Source organism: Petaurus breviceps, unplaced genomic scaffold, assembly GCF_028583685.1.
Source record: "Petaurus breviceps papuanus isolate PSGF00001 unplaced genomic scaffold, PetGlider_PUasm1.0 559, whole genome shotgun sequence".
NCBI classification, from domain to species: domain Eukaryota; kingdom Metazoa; phylum Chordata; class Mammalia; order Diprotodontia; family Petauridae; genus Petaurus; species Petaurus breviceps.
In genome coordinates, this window is record NW_027186377.1 from 1,915,253 (window position 1) to 1,928,519 (window position 13,267).

A 13,267-nucleotide genomic window follows, 5' to 3' on the forward strand; every position below is an offset into this window, starting at 1 on the left:
ACTTTGAATGCCAAAGAGGATTTTGTATTTGATGCTGGAGGCAATAGGGAGTCACTGAAGTTTATTGAGTAGGGGGTGACTAGGTCAGGCCTGTGCTTTTGGAAGATCACTTTAACAGCTGAATGGAGGATGGACCAGAGTGGAGAGAGACTTGAGGCAGGTGGGAAGACTCCATCCCTGACTCCCGTCAGCAGCTACTGCCATGGTCCAGTCATGAGGTGATGAAGGTCTGCACCAGGGTGGGGGTAGCATCAGAGGAGAGAAGGGGGTGTATGTGGGTGTTATGGAGGTCAAGTCTTGACAAGCAATTGCATATGGGGCAGGGGGAGGGGGAGAGTGAAGAACTGAAGATGACATGACTGAGAAGTTGGGAAGAGGAAGGAGTGACTTGGGGGGAAAGATCAGGAGCTCAGTTTGGGATGTGCAGATTTTAAGATGTCTCCTATATCTCCAGTTTGAGATGTAAGGTTGGAGGCCAGCAGAGAGTCTAGGGCTGGACGGCAGAGCTGACAATTGGCACAGAGATGATCACTGAACCCCGGGAGCTGGTGAGATCATCAAGGGAAGCAGTCCAGGGGGAGAAGAGAAGAGGGCCCAGGATAGAGCTGTGGTGGACATTCATGGGAATGATGAGCGTGAAGATCTTGTGAAGGGAACTGAGGAGGAGAGCTCAGAGAGGTAGAGGAAGAGCAGGAGAGAGGAAAACCTGGAGAGAAGGGAATGAGAGGGAAGTGGCCATGTCAAGGGCCAAGGACCAGCTGCGCAGGTGCTCTCATGCTCTAGCATTTCTGACTTTCTTGAGTAAGTGCCTTACCAGAGCTCCTACAAGTGGAATTCTTTGGACTCGGAGGCCAGAGACGGGTCCCCTCAGGGACTCGGGCTGCCCTCAGTAACCATTAATGGAACAGCTGCTGGAGGCAAGTCTAGAGGAGAATTCAGCCCCCCTTAGTGGACGTTAGCTGCACTGGCCACCCTGTGTAGTCTCTGGCTTGGGTCTGGATAGGAGCAGTCAGAAGATCTCTTTTTTCCGGAAAGGAAGGGAGTCCGGCTCCCTACAGTACCCACTGAGCCTGGGATCTTTTCTGCACCAGACTTGTCCCTCTGGCCTTTGCTCACTGACCTGTTCCTTTGTGTCCTGCTAATCCCTCATCACCTGCTCACCTTTTGCAGGGCCAGTCCCTTCACCTCCAGAAATCCCTCCCTGATCCGCCCCAGCTGGTAAAGGCTTTTCTCTCTTAGAGCTCAGTGGCGGAGTGTGCTGTGTCTGAGATGCTGACCAAGATGTCATCTCTTCCCTGAGTGGGGGAGGTGAGCAGTGCCCGAGTCCATCCCTAGGTTTCGGGTACTGCAGGTGGTCAAGGAATGATTGTGCAATTATCCGGACGTCTCTGCTCCCCCTCCCCCATCTATGGAAATCTTTCCCTTTTAAGGCACTTCTCCAGTGTCCCTCCCCAACTTGATGGTAGCCCAGGTGTTGGTGAGAACGGACCTCACGCAATGTAAGGACCAAGATTTAGGAGGTCCTAGGTTAGCTGATGGGGGACATTTTTCTAGCGTTCTAAGGTTTACAGCCCAATGAGGGGAAGGGGCAGGGAGGGGGACAGGCTTACAAATGAGACTGGGCTGGATGCCCAGCAGTCCTGAGGGCGGAAGCGGGGGGCGAGGCCAGCACGTGGCGGGGGGAGGGGAGAGGGGGCGGGTCTCTCCTCCCCCAAGGGCTGGGCTGCTCTGGGCCAGGTCTCCAGCCCGGGTGGGGCAGTGCAGTGCATTGCCCGAGCTCAGGACAGCACGGACCGGACGCCGGTGGGATGAAGCAGGGCGTGGGTACGATGGGACGCCAGCTCTGGGCTAGCCCTCTTCGCTTCTTCATCTTTCTCCTCTTCCTCCTCGTCTGGGTGCCCACAGCTCGGGCTCAGCCCACTCGTCCGAGCCGTCGCCAGCTGGGCTTGCGGAGGTCTGGGGGCAACCTAGGGACCAGCCTTGGCGCGCCCGGCTACTCGGGGGCTAGAGTGCCCCAGGTCCCGCGCGGCAGCGGCAGCGGCGGCAGCAGGAGCCCAGGTGAGGAACCCGCGGCTGACTGCTGGACGGGACTGGAGGAACTGGAGCTCACGCTTGGAGGCAGCCGCCGAAGGAGAGGAGGGAGCGAGGACGGACGGGCAGGGGCTGGGCTGAGGGCTCCTCGGGTGGGGAGGTGACACTGCCTGCCTTTCTTTCCTCTGCCCGTCCCTAGACTTTGGGCACAGCGGGCATAGGCGTAGGCATGGGCACGGGCTGCACGCGCATCGAAGGCAGCGGGACTGTCCTGGGCAGAGGAGGGAAGGGCAGGAGCAGGGGGTCCGGGGGTCCGGGGAGTCCTGACAGCATCAGAGGCTTCTGGCTCTGCCGCTAAGCGGCTGGGGGGCCTTGGGCAGGGGAGAACAGTCTGACTAGAGGGACTGGGAACTTGGGGCCTCGAGGAGGGAAATCTTAGGGCAGGGGATTGGCGGAGGGCAATTTTGTTTTCTGGGAACGTGCGTGGAAAACGCTAGGATTAATTTCGCATTTCATATTAATTCGAGGTAAGTAAGGTTTGCGAGGAGCCAAGGGGTTCAGGACCCAAAAGAGTTGGGGACCCGTGATTTCGGGGGCCTCAAGAGCTGGGGTGACACACAGAGGAGGGATTAGGCTTATTCGGCTCGGCCTCAGGAGCAAAGAAGAGGCCAACTGAGTCTCAGAGGCAGATAAAACTTCATAACTGGGAGAGCTGTTTCAGAGTGATCCCCACTGGGCTGCTTTGAGTGAGGGATGGGTAGTCCCAGAGTGGAACTGGGCTGTCTCCAGTGGGGCATGGGTGAGCGGAAGGACTCATCCTCAGTTACTGGGACCTAGTGAAGCCAAAGGTGGTCTGGATGTTACAGTGGAGGAGATGCCATTGAGGGCCCCACCAAATCAGGAATTCTGAGAGTCTATGGTTTTCTGCTCTCTTTTCGGGGACTGACAAGGCTGGCCCCAGCCTGTGAGTCTGACCCCCAAGAGCTGCTGCTGCTGGCTGCCATTGCTGTCCCTGCCTGCCTCTTCTTCCCTGGCTGAGGGACCCTTGGTGAAGCAGCTGTGTGAGGATCTGCTTCTCCAGAGACCTCTACTGCCAGGCTTTATGTTGGAGACCTGGCAGGAACTGGGGCAAAGCCTGGTAGGAACTGGGGCCATTGGCTCTGCAGAGCATCCCTCTAGATCACTTTGCTTTCCCCTGAAGGGCGCAGTAGGCACAGCCAAAGTCCCCTTTTGGAACACTGACCCATGAAATCATTCTGAGGAGACTTCTAGGTGGTCCAGTGGGAGAACTCTGGATCTGAAGTCAGGAAAATCTGGGTTGAGATCCTGCCTCTGGTGCATACTAGCTGTGTGACCCTGAGCAAGTCACTTCCCCTCTGTTTGCCTGTGTCCTCTCATCTATAAAATGAGGGGGCTGTACCTGAGTGCCTCCAAGGTACCTTCCAACTCTAAATTGATAATCCTATGATCTTAGTTATCTCCACCTGGGGCTGAGTATTCAGTACATGCTTCATAGATGCTCTATTCATTTGGAATTCACTTCCAGTGTTCCACAGGCTATCCAATGTGCCCCTGGGCAGAGCAGTTCCAGAGAGGCAGGCAGAGGGGTTGAGGCTAGGTGGGGAGGCTGTTCCTCTGAAGACATGCCGCATTGCTGGCCAGTGGTCACTCAGTCTTTTCTCTGCCTGCATCCTTCTCTTCTCCATGCAGATGTCTGCAGGAGCCAGCCCTTGGACCTGGTGTTCATCATCGACAGCTCACGCAGCGTGAGGCCTCAGGAGTTCACCAAGGTGAAAAGTTTTGTCACCAAGATTATTGACAGCCTGGACATTGGGGCGACTGCCACTCGAGTGGCCCTGGTGAACTATGCCAGCACCGTGAAAATCGAGTTCAATCTGCAGACCTATTCTGACAAGGCAGCTGTCAAGCAGGCAGTGGTCCAGGTTATTCCTCTGTCCACAGGCACTATGTCTGGCCTGGCTATCCAGACAGCCATGGATGAAGCCTTCACCGTAGAGGCTGGGGCCCGCACCGCCACCTTTAACATCCCCAAGGTGGCCATTATGGTGACAGATGGCCGGCCGCAGGACCAGGTGGAGGAGGTGGCGGCCCGGGCCCGAGCAGCTGGCATTGAGATTTATGCTGTGGGCGTGGACCGGGCAGACATGCAGTCACTGAGGACAATCGCCAGTGAGCCGCTTGATGACCACGTGTTCTATGTGGAGACCTATGGGGTGATTGAGAAAGTGACGTCAAGGTTCCGGGAAACTTTCTGCGGTAAGACAGAGGGTCAGCAAGGCGTTGTTAGGCAAAGTGAATTCCGCTCTTGGTGGTGTCCAGAAAGGTTGGCCTCATTCTGTATCTTGAGTCTGTCAGCACGTTTCATCCTCTGTCGTCCAGGCTTGTGGTTGGTTGCTGTGGTCCCCAGAGTTCTCGAGCCTTTCCCAGTTGTCTATCTTTCCAATATTGCTGCCACTGTAACAATGGTTCTCCTGGCTCTGCTCGCTTCACTCTGCATCAGTTCATACAAGCCTTCCAATTTTTCTCTGGAGCCATTCATTTTGTTATTCTTAGAGATCATCTCGTATAGATGGGAAAATAGAGGCCCAGAGATGTTACTGGGCTTACCCAAGGCCACAGAGCTTAGGAAGTCATAGTCAGAACTTGAACTCAACTCTCCTGACTCCAGGCTCAGGGCTCTTACTTTCTCTAACTGAAGCAGAGGACTTAAAAGTGGAAAGGCTCATCTAGTAGCCAACCCTCTCATTTTATAGATGAAGGAATAGGCTCAGAAAGGGTTAGATTTGAAAGCAGATCCTGGGTGTGAGTACTGACACTGACACAATCCCCCCCCCACCTGCCACAGACCTCATTGTCCTCACTTGAGGACACCCTAAGAAAGTTAGACCCTGTAATCCCAGCCTAACCCAGCTCTGACATTCTGCAAAATTCCTACTGTTCCCCAGTTCTGTTCAGGGAGTGAATGCCTTTGTATATTTACTGAACCTGTCTTTGTAGGAGTGATGCCTGGCAACCCTAAGCAGCAACATGACTTTTATTCTTTTTCTCCCCTATTTTTTTTTTTTTTGCTTTTTTTGCAAGGAGAAAGGCAGGGCAATTGGGGTTAAGTGACTTGCCCAAGGTCACATGGCTAATAAGTGTTAAGTGTCTGAGGCTGGATTTGACCTCAGGTCCTCCTGACTCCAGGGCCAGTGCTCTATTCACTGCGCCACCTAGCCGCCCCCACATACATTTATTTTTGTTTTTTTTTCCTCCCCTAATTTTTTTGAGGGGAAAAAGTAAACCCTTCCCTCTCCTGCACCTTGCTCCATTTCCTCCCCATCTTCAGGCATGTGGCCCCTCTCTGTCCCCAGCCCATGAAATCTTGGGGGCTGTAGTCAGGCCCTCCTAGTTTTTCTTGGTTAGTTCTTCGACCTGAGAATCAGGGCCTCCCCCAGGGAGTTCTTGATCGGTTAGTTAACAAGCATTTATTAAGCATTTGCTATGGGCCAGGTCCTGTGCTAAGCACAGGATCCCCAGATGCAGAGAAACTGGTCCTGTCCACTGGGAGTTCACAAGCTAATCCAGGAGCTGACTATGTGCTGATAAGACACAGACAGTGAGGTGCTGACCATCTCCGAGGGAAGGCATTAGAATTCAGGGAGATGAAGAAAGGCTTCCTTGCAGAAGGTGAGATCAGAGCTGAACCATGCAGGATGGAGGGAAACTGAGGCACTGGGTATAAACCAGGCAAGCCTGCAGGGGGCAGCTGAGAGCAGGGCTCCCTGGCTGCAGTTCCTAGGCTGAGGGGTGGGAGCCTCCATCCATGTGTTGTTGGACACCAGAGCCCCCACACACTTCACCATTCTACCCTGCTTCCCTTCGTTCCACGTGGAATGAAATGGATGTTTGGTAGAATTATGACAGCAATAATATTGATAACAATAGCTCATGTTTCTGAAGCACTCAAAGGTTGTGAAGGCTGTGAGTGAATCCTGTGAGTATAGTAGTGTCAGTATGATTCCCATTTTATAGATGGGGAAACTGAGGCTTAGAGAGTCTAAGAGACTTGCCCAGCATCATCAGGTAGCAGGGGCAAGAAGGGTGTGAGGTGGGGTCTCCTGACTCCAGGCCCAAGGCTGTAATCACTAAACATGCGGACTCCAGCATTAGCCTCTCTGGTGCCTGTGGGACAAGAGAAGAAAAGGTACTGTTTATCCAGTCCCATCATGCCTGGTAGCCAGCCCTGCCCCCAGAGCCCTGAAGGCCAGCAGCAGACTTTAGTCCCAGCTTCTCTGTGCCTCAGTGTTCTGCTACTGAAGGTCTCCGCACCAGGTCTGGGGTACCTGAAGCCAGCAGTCCAGACCTGGAATCTCTATCCCTGGCACAAAAGGTCTATTTGTTCAGGAGCAGAAAATGAAGTTCTGTCTGGGGGAAAAGGACATTGCTGTCCGCTGCCTAGGACAACACATGGTGTTCCGTGCCCTGGAAATGCTGCTCAATGAAAAGGCCCTTCTTGGGCAAATATTGGCCTTGTCCCGGTGCCAGCGGCAGCAGTAGCGGGGCCGCTTGCCCACCACAGGCATGCCAGCCGCCAGCCTCAGCCCTCCTCAGCTGCTCAGGAAGGGCTCAGATCACAGATGCAGCTTTCCAAAAGATGTCACCAGGGAAAGCCTGAAGGCTGTATGAAGAGTCTGATGTCGGAGCTGTTCTCCCCCCCAAGTCCTGACTTCCCTTGTTTGTCCCTCCAGATCGCTCTCAGCGACGAGCTCATGGGGCCAAGTGAGCAGCCTGGCACACACACACACACACACACACACACACATACTTACACACTCACATACAGACTCATACACATAGACACACATACACTTACACACTCACATATACACAAATATATACACATTCATATACTTACCCTCACACACATACTCACTCTTTCACACATACTCACATATATACATACACATACATATACATACACATTCACATACTTACCCCCACTCACATAATCTCACACACACATACACACATACACACACTCACACACATATACTTACACACTCACATACAGACTCATACACACATAAACACACATACACTTACATGCTCACATATGTACACACACACTTATATACTTATCCTCACTCACATAATCTCACACACACACACATACTCACACACTCTTTCACACACACATACTTACACACTTACATATATACAGACACACAAAAGTACACACACATTCATATACTTACCCTCACTCACATAATCTCACACACACATACTCACACACTCTTTCATACACACTCACACACATATACTTACACACTCACATACAGACTAATACATACATGGACACACATACACTTACACACTCACATATATACATACATATATACACATATACACACTCACACACTGGGGCACACATACATTCACAATACATATACACATACACTCACATATATACACATACATATACACACATGCTAATACTCACAATACAGATACTCACACATACACTCAGATATATACACATATATACACACTAACACTTATACATTTACACTCACAATACATACATTCACACTTATACACTTAGATATATATACACACTCACATACCACACACATTATAATCATACACACACATACTCATACACTCACAATATGTGCATACATGCATTTAAATATACACATATACTCATACACATTCACACATACACACTACATATACCACACACATGCTCACACATATTCTTACATGCACATTCACACACACACAATGACAAACACTCCCAAAACATACACTCATGCACAAATACACATTCCTCCACACACAGGTGTCTGTCTGAGCAACCACATTCACACGTACATGTCAGAAAGTTTGCCTTGCTTCCTTTCCTGTTTGCATATTTGGACATGTCCATCACTCTGAGCCAAGAGTTTCAAGTCAATGATTTTTCTGTGAAAAATTTTCTGGAAGACATCCACAAGCCTTCAAATTCTGTTTCTGGTGGAATGTGCCTGGCATTCAGAGCTAGGTCACAAAGCCGCTCTTGAGAAGTGGGGCAGGTGTCCCTGCATCCTTGGACCTGGGCCAGAAGCAGAGATGAGTAAATCACCAGGTCACCCAGGAGGCCAGAGCTGGACTGGGAATCAAATGAAGTCATCTGCTCCAAATTCAAAGACCTTTTCATTCTGTTCAAATGAATCAAAAAGGCATTTATCAAGTGCTTACTATGAATGAATGAAAAAAACATTTTGGATGCTGATACAAAAAACAAAGCTAGTCCCTACCCTCAGGTGACTTACACTCTAATATGAAGAGATGGCACATGGGGACTGGGGGAGGGGTGCTTTAGCTTGGGAAGTTTCATGAATGCTGAGTGGGGCAGGCATTGGACTAAGCTATCAAGTCAACATGCATTTATTAAGTGTCTGCAACAGCCTGATTTGCCAGGCACCGAAGGAAAACAAACCATTCCCTGCTTTCCCAGAGCTCACAGTCTATCTAAAGGCAAGATAGCATGCAAACAACTGTAGAAACAAGATTTTGTCCGAGCACTTATTAAGCACCTGCTATGGACCAATTGGTGTGCAAAGTGCTAGGTTTACCAAGAAAAGCATCTCCTTCCTGACTGACTTTTGGGTGGTCAGAACTGGCCCAGATGGATGCTCTGCTCTTTCCCTCAGGCTTGGGAGAGTGTGACATAGGTCTCCCCTCCCCTCCACACAGTATCCAGAACTGATTGACTGTCCTACTCCCTCGGTTCCATAGTGTTTTGGCCTGTGCCAGCAGTTTGGAGCTTTGCAGCTCTGCTGCTAAAGGGTTGTCTGCTCTGGAGCAGATTCTGCTGGTGTTTGGAGTTGTTGGCCTGGTTCTGCCACTGCTAGTGCTTTGGTGTTGTCTGTTCAGGCATTAGCAGTTCAGCATTTTGCAGTATTGGTGCTATAGGGTTGTGGAACCCACCAAGCTTTTACTCTAAGGGGCTTCCACAGCTCGGAGCCCAGGTCTCCATGGTGCCAGATAGAGGGAGAGAGGACCAGAGTGTGGTGGTGTCTTTTGTTGTGAGCCTGCTCAGTGTCCTTAGAGATGCTGGTACAATTCCTATGCTGATAGTGGGAGAGGTGGGAGAGGAGTGCTGAGTGAGCTCAGTGAGTGCATCAATTTGTGGGTTGGTTTTTTTTTAATGTTTTTGATTCTAGGCTTCCTAGACCCTGGAGATGCTGGAGTTGCTCTGTCTTTGGAGCACAATTTCTGTTTTGGATAGGTCTGAGAGCTTATGGGGATCGGAGAAAATATCTAGCCCACCATTTTGTAGCTCATATGATTTGAATGGCATCTTTTGAATGGAAACAAAAACAAAAAAACCTTTGACTGCTTGTTAGCTTGTTCATCCTAACAGAGCCTCTTCCTCAACTTCTCCTGGCTAGCTTTGGACCAGTGTGTGCTAGGCACCCATCAGTGTGAGCATGTCTGTATTAGCGATGGAGATGGTGCCCATCACTGTGAATGCAGCCAAGGCTACACCTTGAATGAAGACCAGAAAACTTGCTCAGGTAAGACTTAGCAGGAGAGAAAAGAGAGGTCCTTGCTCCTGGCACATTTTCATGGATTCCAGTTGTCCACATCACAGCCGGGCCTGCCTTCTGTAGTACTGAGGGAATCCTGGGAAGTGGATGGATTTCACATGCTATTGACTGAGATTGGGAATGATCTAATCCATGTCCAGTTCTTGGACACAGAATATTAGTGGAGAGAAGGGCCTTGAGTAGACAGTGTCAGAACTGGGAGGGACCTTCAAACATAGAATAGAGGTCAGAATTTGAAGGGAAGTGGGGATAAGCATTTATTAACCTCGTCCTGTGTGCCAGGTACTAGGTTAAGTGCATTACAAGTATCTCTCTCAAACTTCACAACAACCCTGAGAGGCAGGTGCTATTATGATCCCCATTTTACAGTTGAGAAAACTAGGGTAGACAGAGAAGTTAAGTGACTTGCCCAGGGTCACTCAACTGGTAAATATTTAAGGTCAGATTTGAACTCAGGGCTTCTTGGTTCCAGGCTCTATCCACTGTGACACTGGGCTGCCTCTAGGCAGCAGAGGGACCTTAGAACTTAGGACCTAGAACAGCATATCTTGGAGGGACTTTGCAGATTATCCTCTTTTTCTGAGATGGGAGGTGACTGACTAGTCAGTGATGGACAAGGTGTTTTGCTCACTGTGTGCTGTGTCCTCACTGGCTGTCTACTGATCTGTGTGTCTGCATGTGCCATCTTTTGGCAGCTATTGATAAGTGTGCCTTAAACACCCATGGGTGTGAGCACATTTGTGTGAGCGACCGGGCCAATGCCTACCACTGTGAGTGCTATGAAGGCTACATCCTGAATGAAGATAAGAAAACCTGCTCAGGTAAGGGTCAGGGTGGCAGCCCAGCACCTGCCCAAGCTCAGCAAGGCACCTGAAGGCTCAGGGGATAGCTCTGGGAAATGACTGGGGGGGATGGCTTGGGGGATGGCTCTGGGGGGATGGCTCAGGGGATGGTTCTGGGGGATCTTTGGTCATTTCTGTTCACCCTCAGGTTGGGTTTCCCCTCATATATTTAAACAATGAGAAAAGTGACCTTATGCTGGCATGGTGGCATGGAGAGGTATGTGTTATCTTTGGGGTCAGGCCTGACCCCTAAGCTCACTTGCCTTTGCTGTCTTTGCCTTGCCTTGGGCCAATGTGGAAGGGGCCTGGCAGGTTTAGAGCAGGACACCTCAGCTGGGTCCCAGCTCTGCCCTGACCACCTGAGTGGCGACCTAGCCTCTGAGGGCCTCAATACCAATGATGGGGTAACAGTAGTAGCCTTCCTTCCTCCCAGGGTTGTGAGGAGGGAAGAATGTTGTGATAAGGACAGCTGTTGTGTGTGTGTGTGTGTGTGAGAGAGAGAGAGAGAGAGAGAGAGAGAGAGAGAGAGAGAGAGAGAGAAAGAGAGAGCTGGAGCTGTCCCTTGATGCTTTCCTGACTAAAGAAGGACATTGCAGCCAGACTTGGAGATCCCCAGAGGGGTTCCCAGAAGCATTCTTCAAAGGGTGTAGCCCCCAGCCCCAGTGATGAGTTGCTGCTTTGGGGCTCCAGCTCAAACTCAGGGTGACTGGTTTGTTTGCTTACTACTACACCTTTCTGCTAGGCTTTCACACTGTCCTGCAGCTGGCCAGCCTGCTTGCCTTGGTTATTTAGGGGCAGGGAAGATTCCCAAATACTCCAGTGCATCTGGGAGGTCAGGATCCGGCTCCCTCTAGAAGGCTGGAGATGTGTCCATGAGGGACAGGCTCTCCCCACTGCACCCCACTGCCCTCCTCCAAACCAGCAATCCTCCTCACTGGTGTTTCTGTGGGGCTTCCAAAGCTGCAAAGCCATGATATCACTGGGGCTTCAGCACAGGCACGTTGAGGTGGACAGTGTAGAGACCAGCAGCCCACTTTGTGGGTGAGGACACTGAGGCTCCTCCACATGAAGGGACTTGCTCAGGCCTCACAGCTAGAGCATGTCAGGTCTCCCTGACTCCAGCCTGTGTGCTACCTGATAGACCACTCTGGCTCTGGGGCTACTTGGATGCAGGGTCCCTGGCAGTGGCTATCAGAGGCCTTGTAGCATAAAAGAATCAGCATGGGCAACGCATCAGGGGGTCTTTGGGGAAGAAAGAGCCAGGCTTTGAATGCTGCCCTGCTTGTTTGGATGGGCCCTGAGGGAAGCAGCCTGAGGGCTGGACTCAGGGGGCTCTTCTCTGCCAGTCTGTGCTCAGAGCCAATGGGCGCAGTGACCTGCCTGACTCCGGCAGTCTCCTTCCTTGGCCCAGGGCAGGGCCTGTAACCTCGGCTGTTCAGCTTTGTTCCTGTTTTTCTTCCCTGCCCTGACCCCTCCTTTCGGCAGCTCAGGACAAGTGTGCCCTCGGTGCCCACGAGTGTGAGCACATCTGTGTGAGTGACAGGGCCGGAGCCCACCGCTGTGAGTGCTATGAAGGTTACGTTTTGAATCGGGACAAGAAGACATGTTCTGGTGAGAGCCCCTTGGCACCTTCTTTCCCTGAGCTTTTCACTGAGGGCCCTTCAGCTGGGCTGAAAGAGGCTTTGTTCAGCACCTACTGTGTGCCGGGTGCTGGGCCAAACCTTCAGGGGATACAGAAGGAAAGTTTGCTGAAGGCTCACGGGGTCAGCCTACACGGTGGAGACGGCAGAAGGGGCTTGACTCTGAGCTGCTCCAGAAGAACCACGGATAGAGGTCAGAGACTGTTCCATAGGGTGATGGGCCCGAGCTTCCGTCTCTGGCCCAATTCTTCAGGGATTGGCGAAGTCGAGGGTGACTTAGCTCAGGAGCCTGCCTGGGATGGTAGGGCCTCCCCATGGGCTGGACTGGGGGTAGAGGTGCCTGGGCAGCACAGGGGGCAGCCCCTTAGCTTTGAATGGAAGGATGTGAGGTCTCACCCAGTTACAGCCTCCCCTTCATTACCGACCCAGAGAATGATGGAACCTCAGACATCATGGGTCCAGCTGCTCATTTCACAGCAAACACTCTGAGGCCCAGAGCAGGGAGGACCTTGTATGTCCAAGGCAGGCTTCTTCACCCCCTGTTCCACAGCTTTTACATTCTCTCATTTCCTGAGAAGGAAGAAGTGGCCAGAAGATCACTTCTCAATTCTCCTCTTTGGTCACAAAATTCTCACTGGCTCCTAGTGATCAAGTGGGTGGATATGGGCATTCCCTACACTGGTGCTGATTGCAGCCCACCCTTTTGCTGCCACCCTTGGCCTCCCAAAAGGCATCCTCGGAGAATCTGCCTTCCATCTGGGAGGCCTTCCTGTGGCAAGTAAAGTCACTTGGGACCAGGATAGCCCTGGAGTTCTTTAGCTCTCACTCACAGCGTGACCCTGTCTACTTTCTTTCTGGAAAAAGAACAAACACCAGAGTTGCTGGCCATCCATTAGGAGCATGTACCATGTGCCCAGATGGTGCTGGGCAAAGGCATTGAGAAGTGCCCTCTGAAGCTCAGCCTGGAGCTAGGGAGGAGATGGGAGAAGGGCAGAAGCATTGTTATTGGGGGGCAGGGGCCTGGGGCGAGTCCTGCTACTTCCTGCCTGTGGGATTTTTGATCAAGTTCCTATATTTCTCTGGGCCTCAGTTTCTGAACCTGTAAAATGGAGGGAGCTGGACTGGATGACTTGAGAGAGAGAGGAGAGAGAGAGAG

General features: G+C 51.5%; 1 protein-coding gene across 1 annotated transcript in view; it reads left to right on the forward strand.

The window, feature by feature from the left end:
- Positions 1-1,459: 1,459 nt before the first annotated feature.
- MATN3 (matrilin 3) overlaps positions 1,460-13,267 on the forward strand; it is a gene marked incomplete at its 3' end in the record, with an annotated part of 17,925 nt that continues 6,117 nt past the window's right edge. The window contains 7 exon segments of the mRNA XM_069103017.1: positions 1,460-1,499; positions 1,760-1,798; positions 1,801-2,058; positions 3,742-4,308; positions 9,471-9,596; positions 10,325-10,450; positions 11,957-12,082. Of these exon segments, the coding sequence (XP_068959118.1) occupies positions 1,460-1,499; positions 1,760-1,798; positions 1,801-2,058; positions 3,742-4,308; positions 9,471-9,596; positions 10,325-10,450; positions 11,957-12,082 (1,282 nt within the window).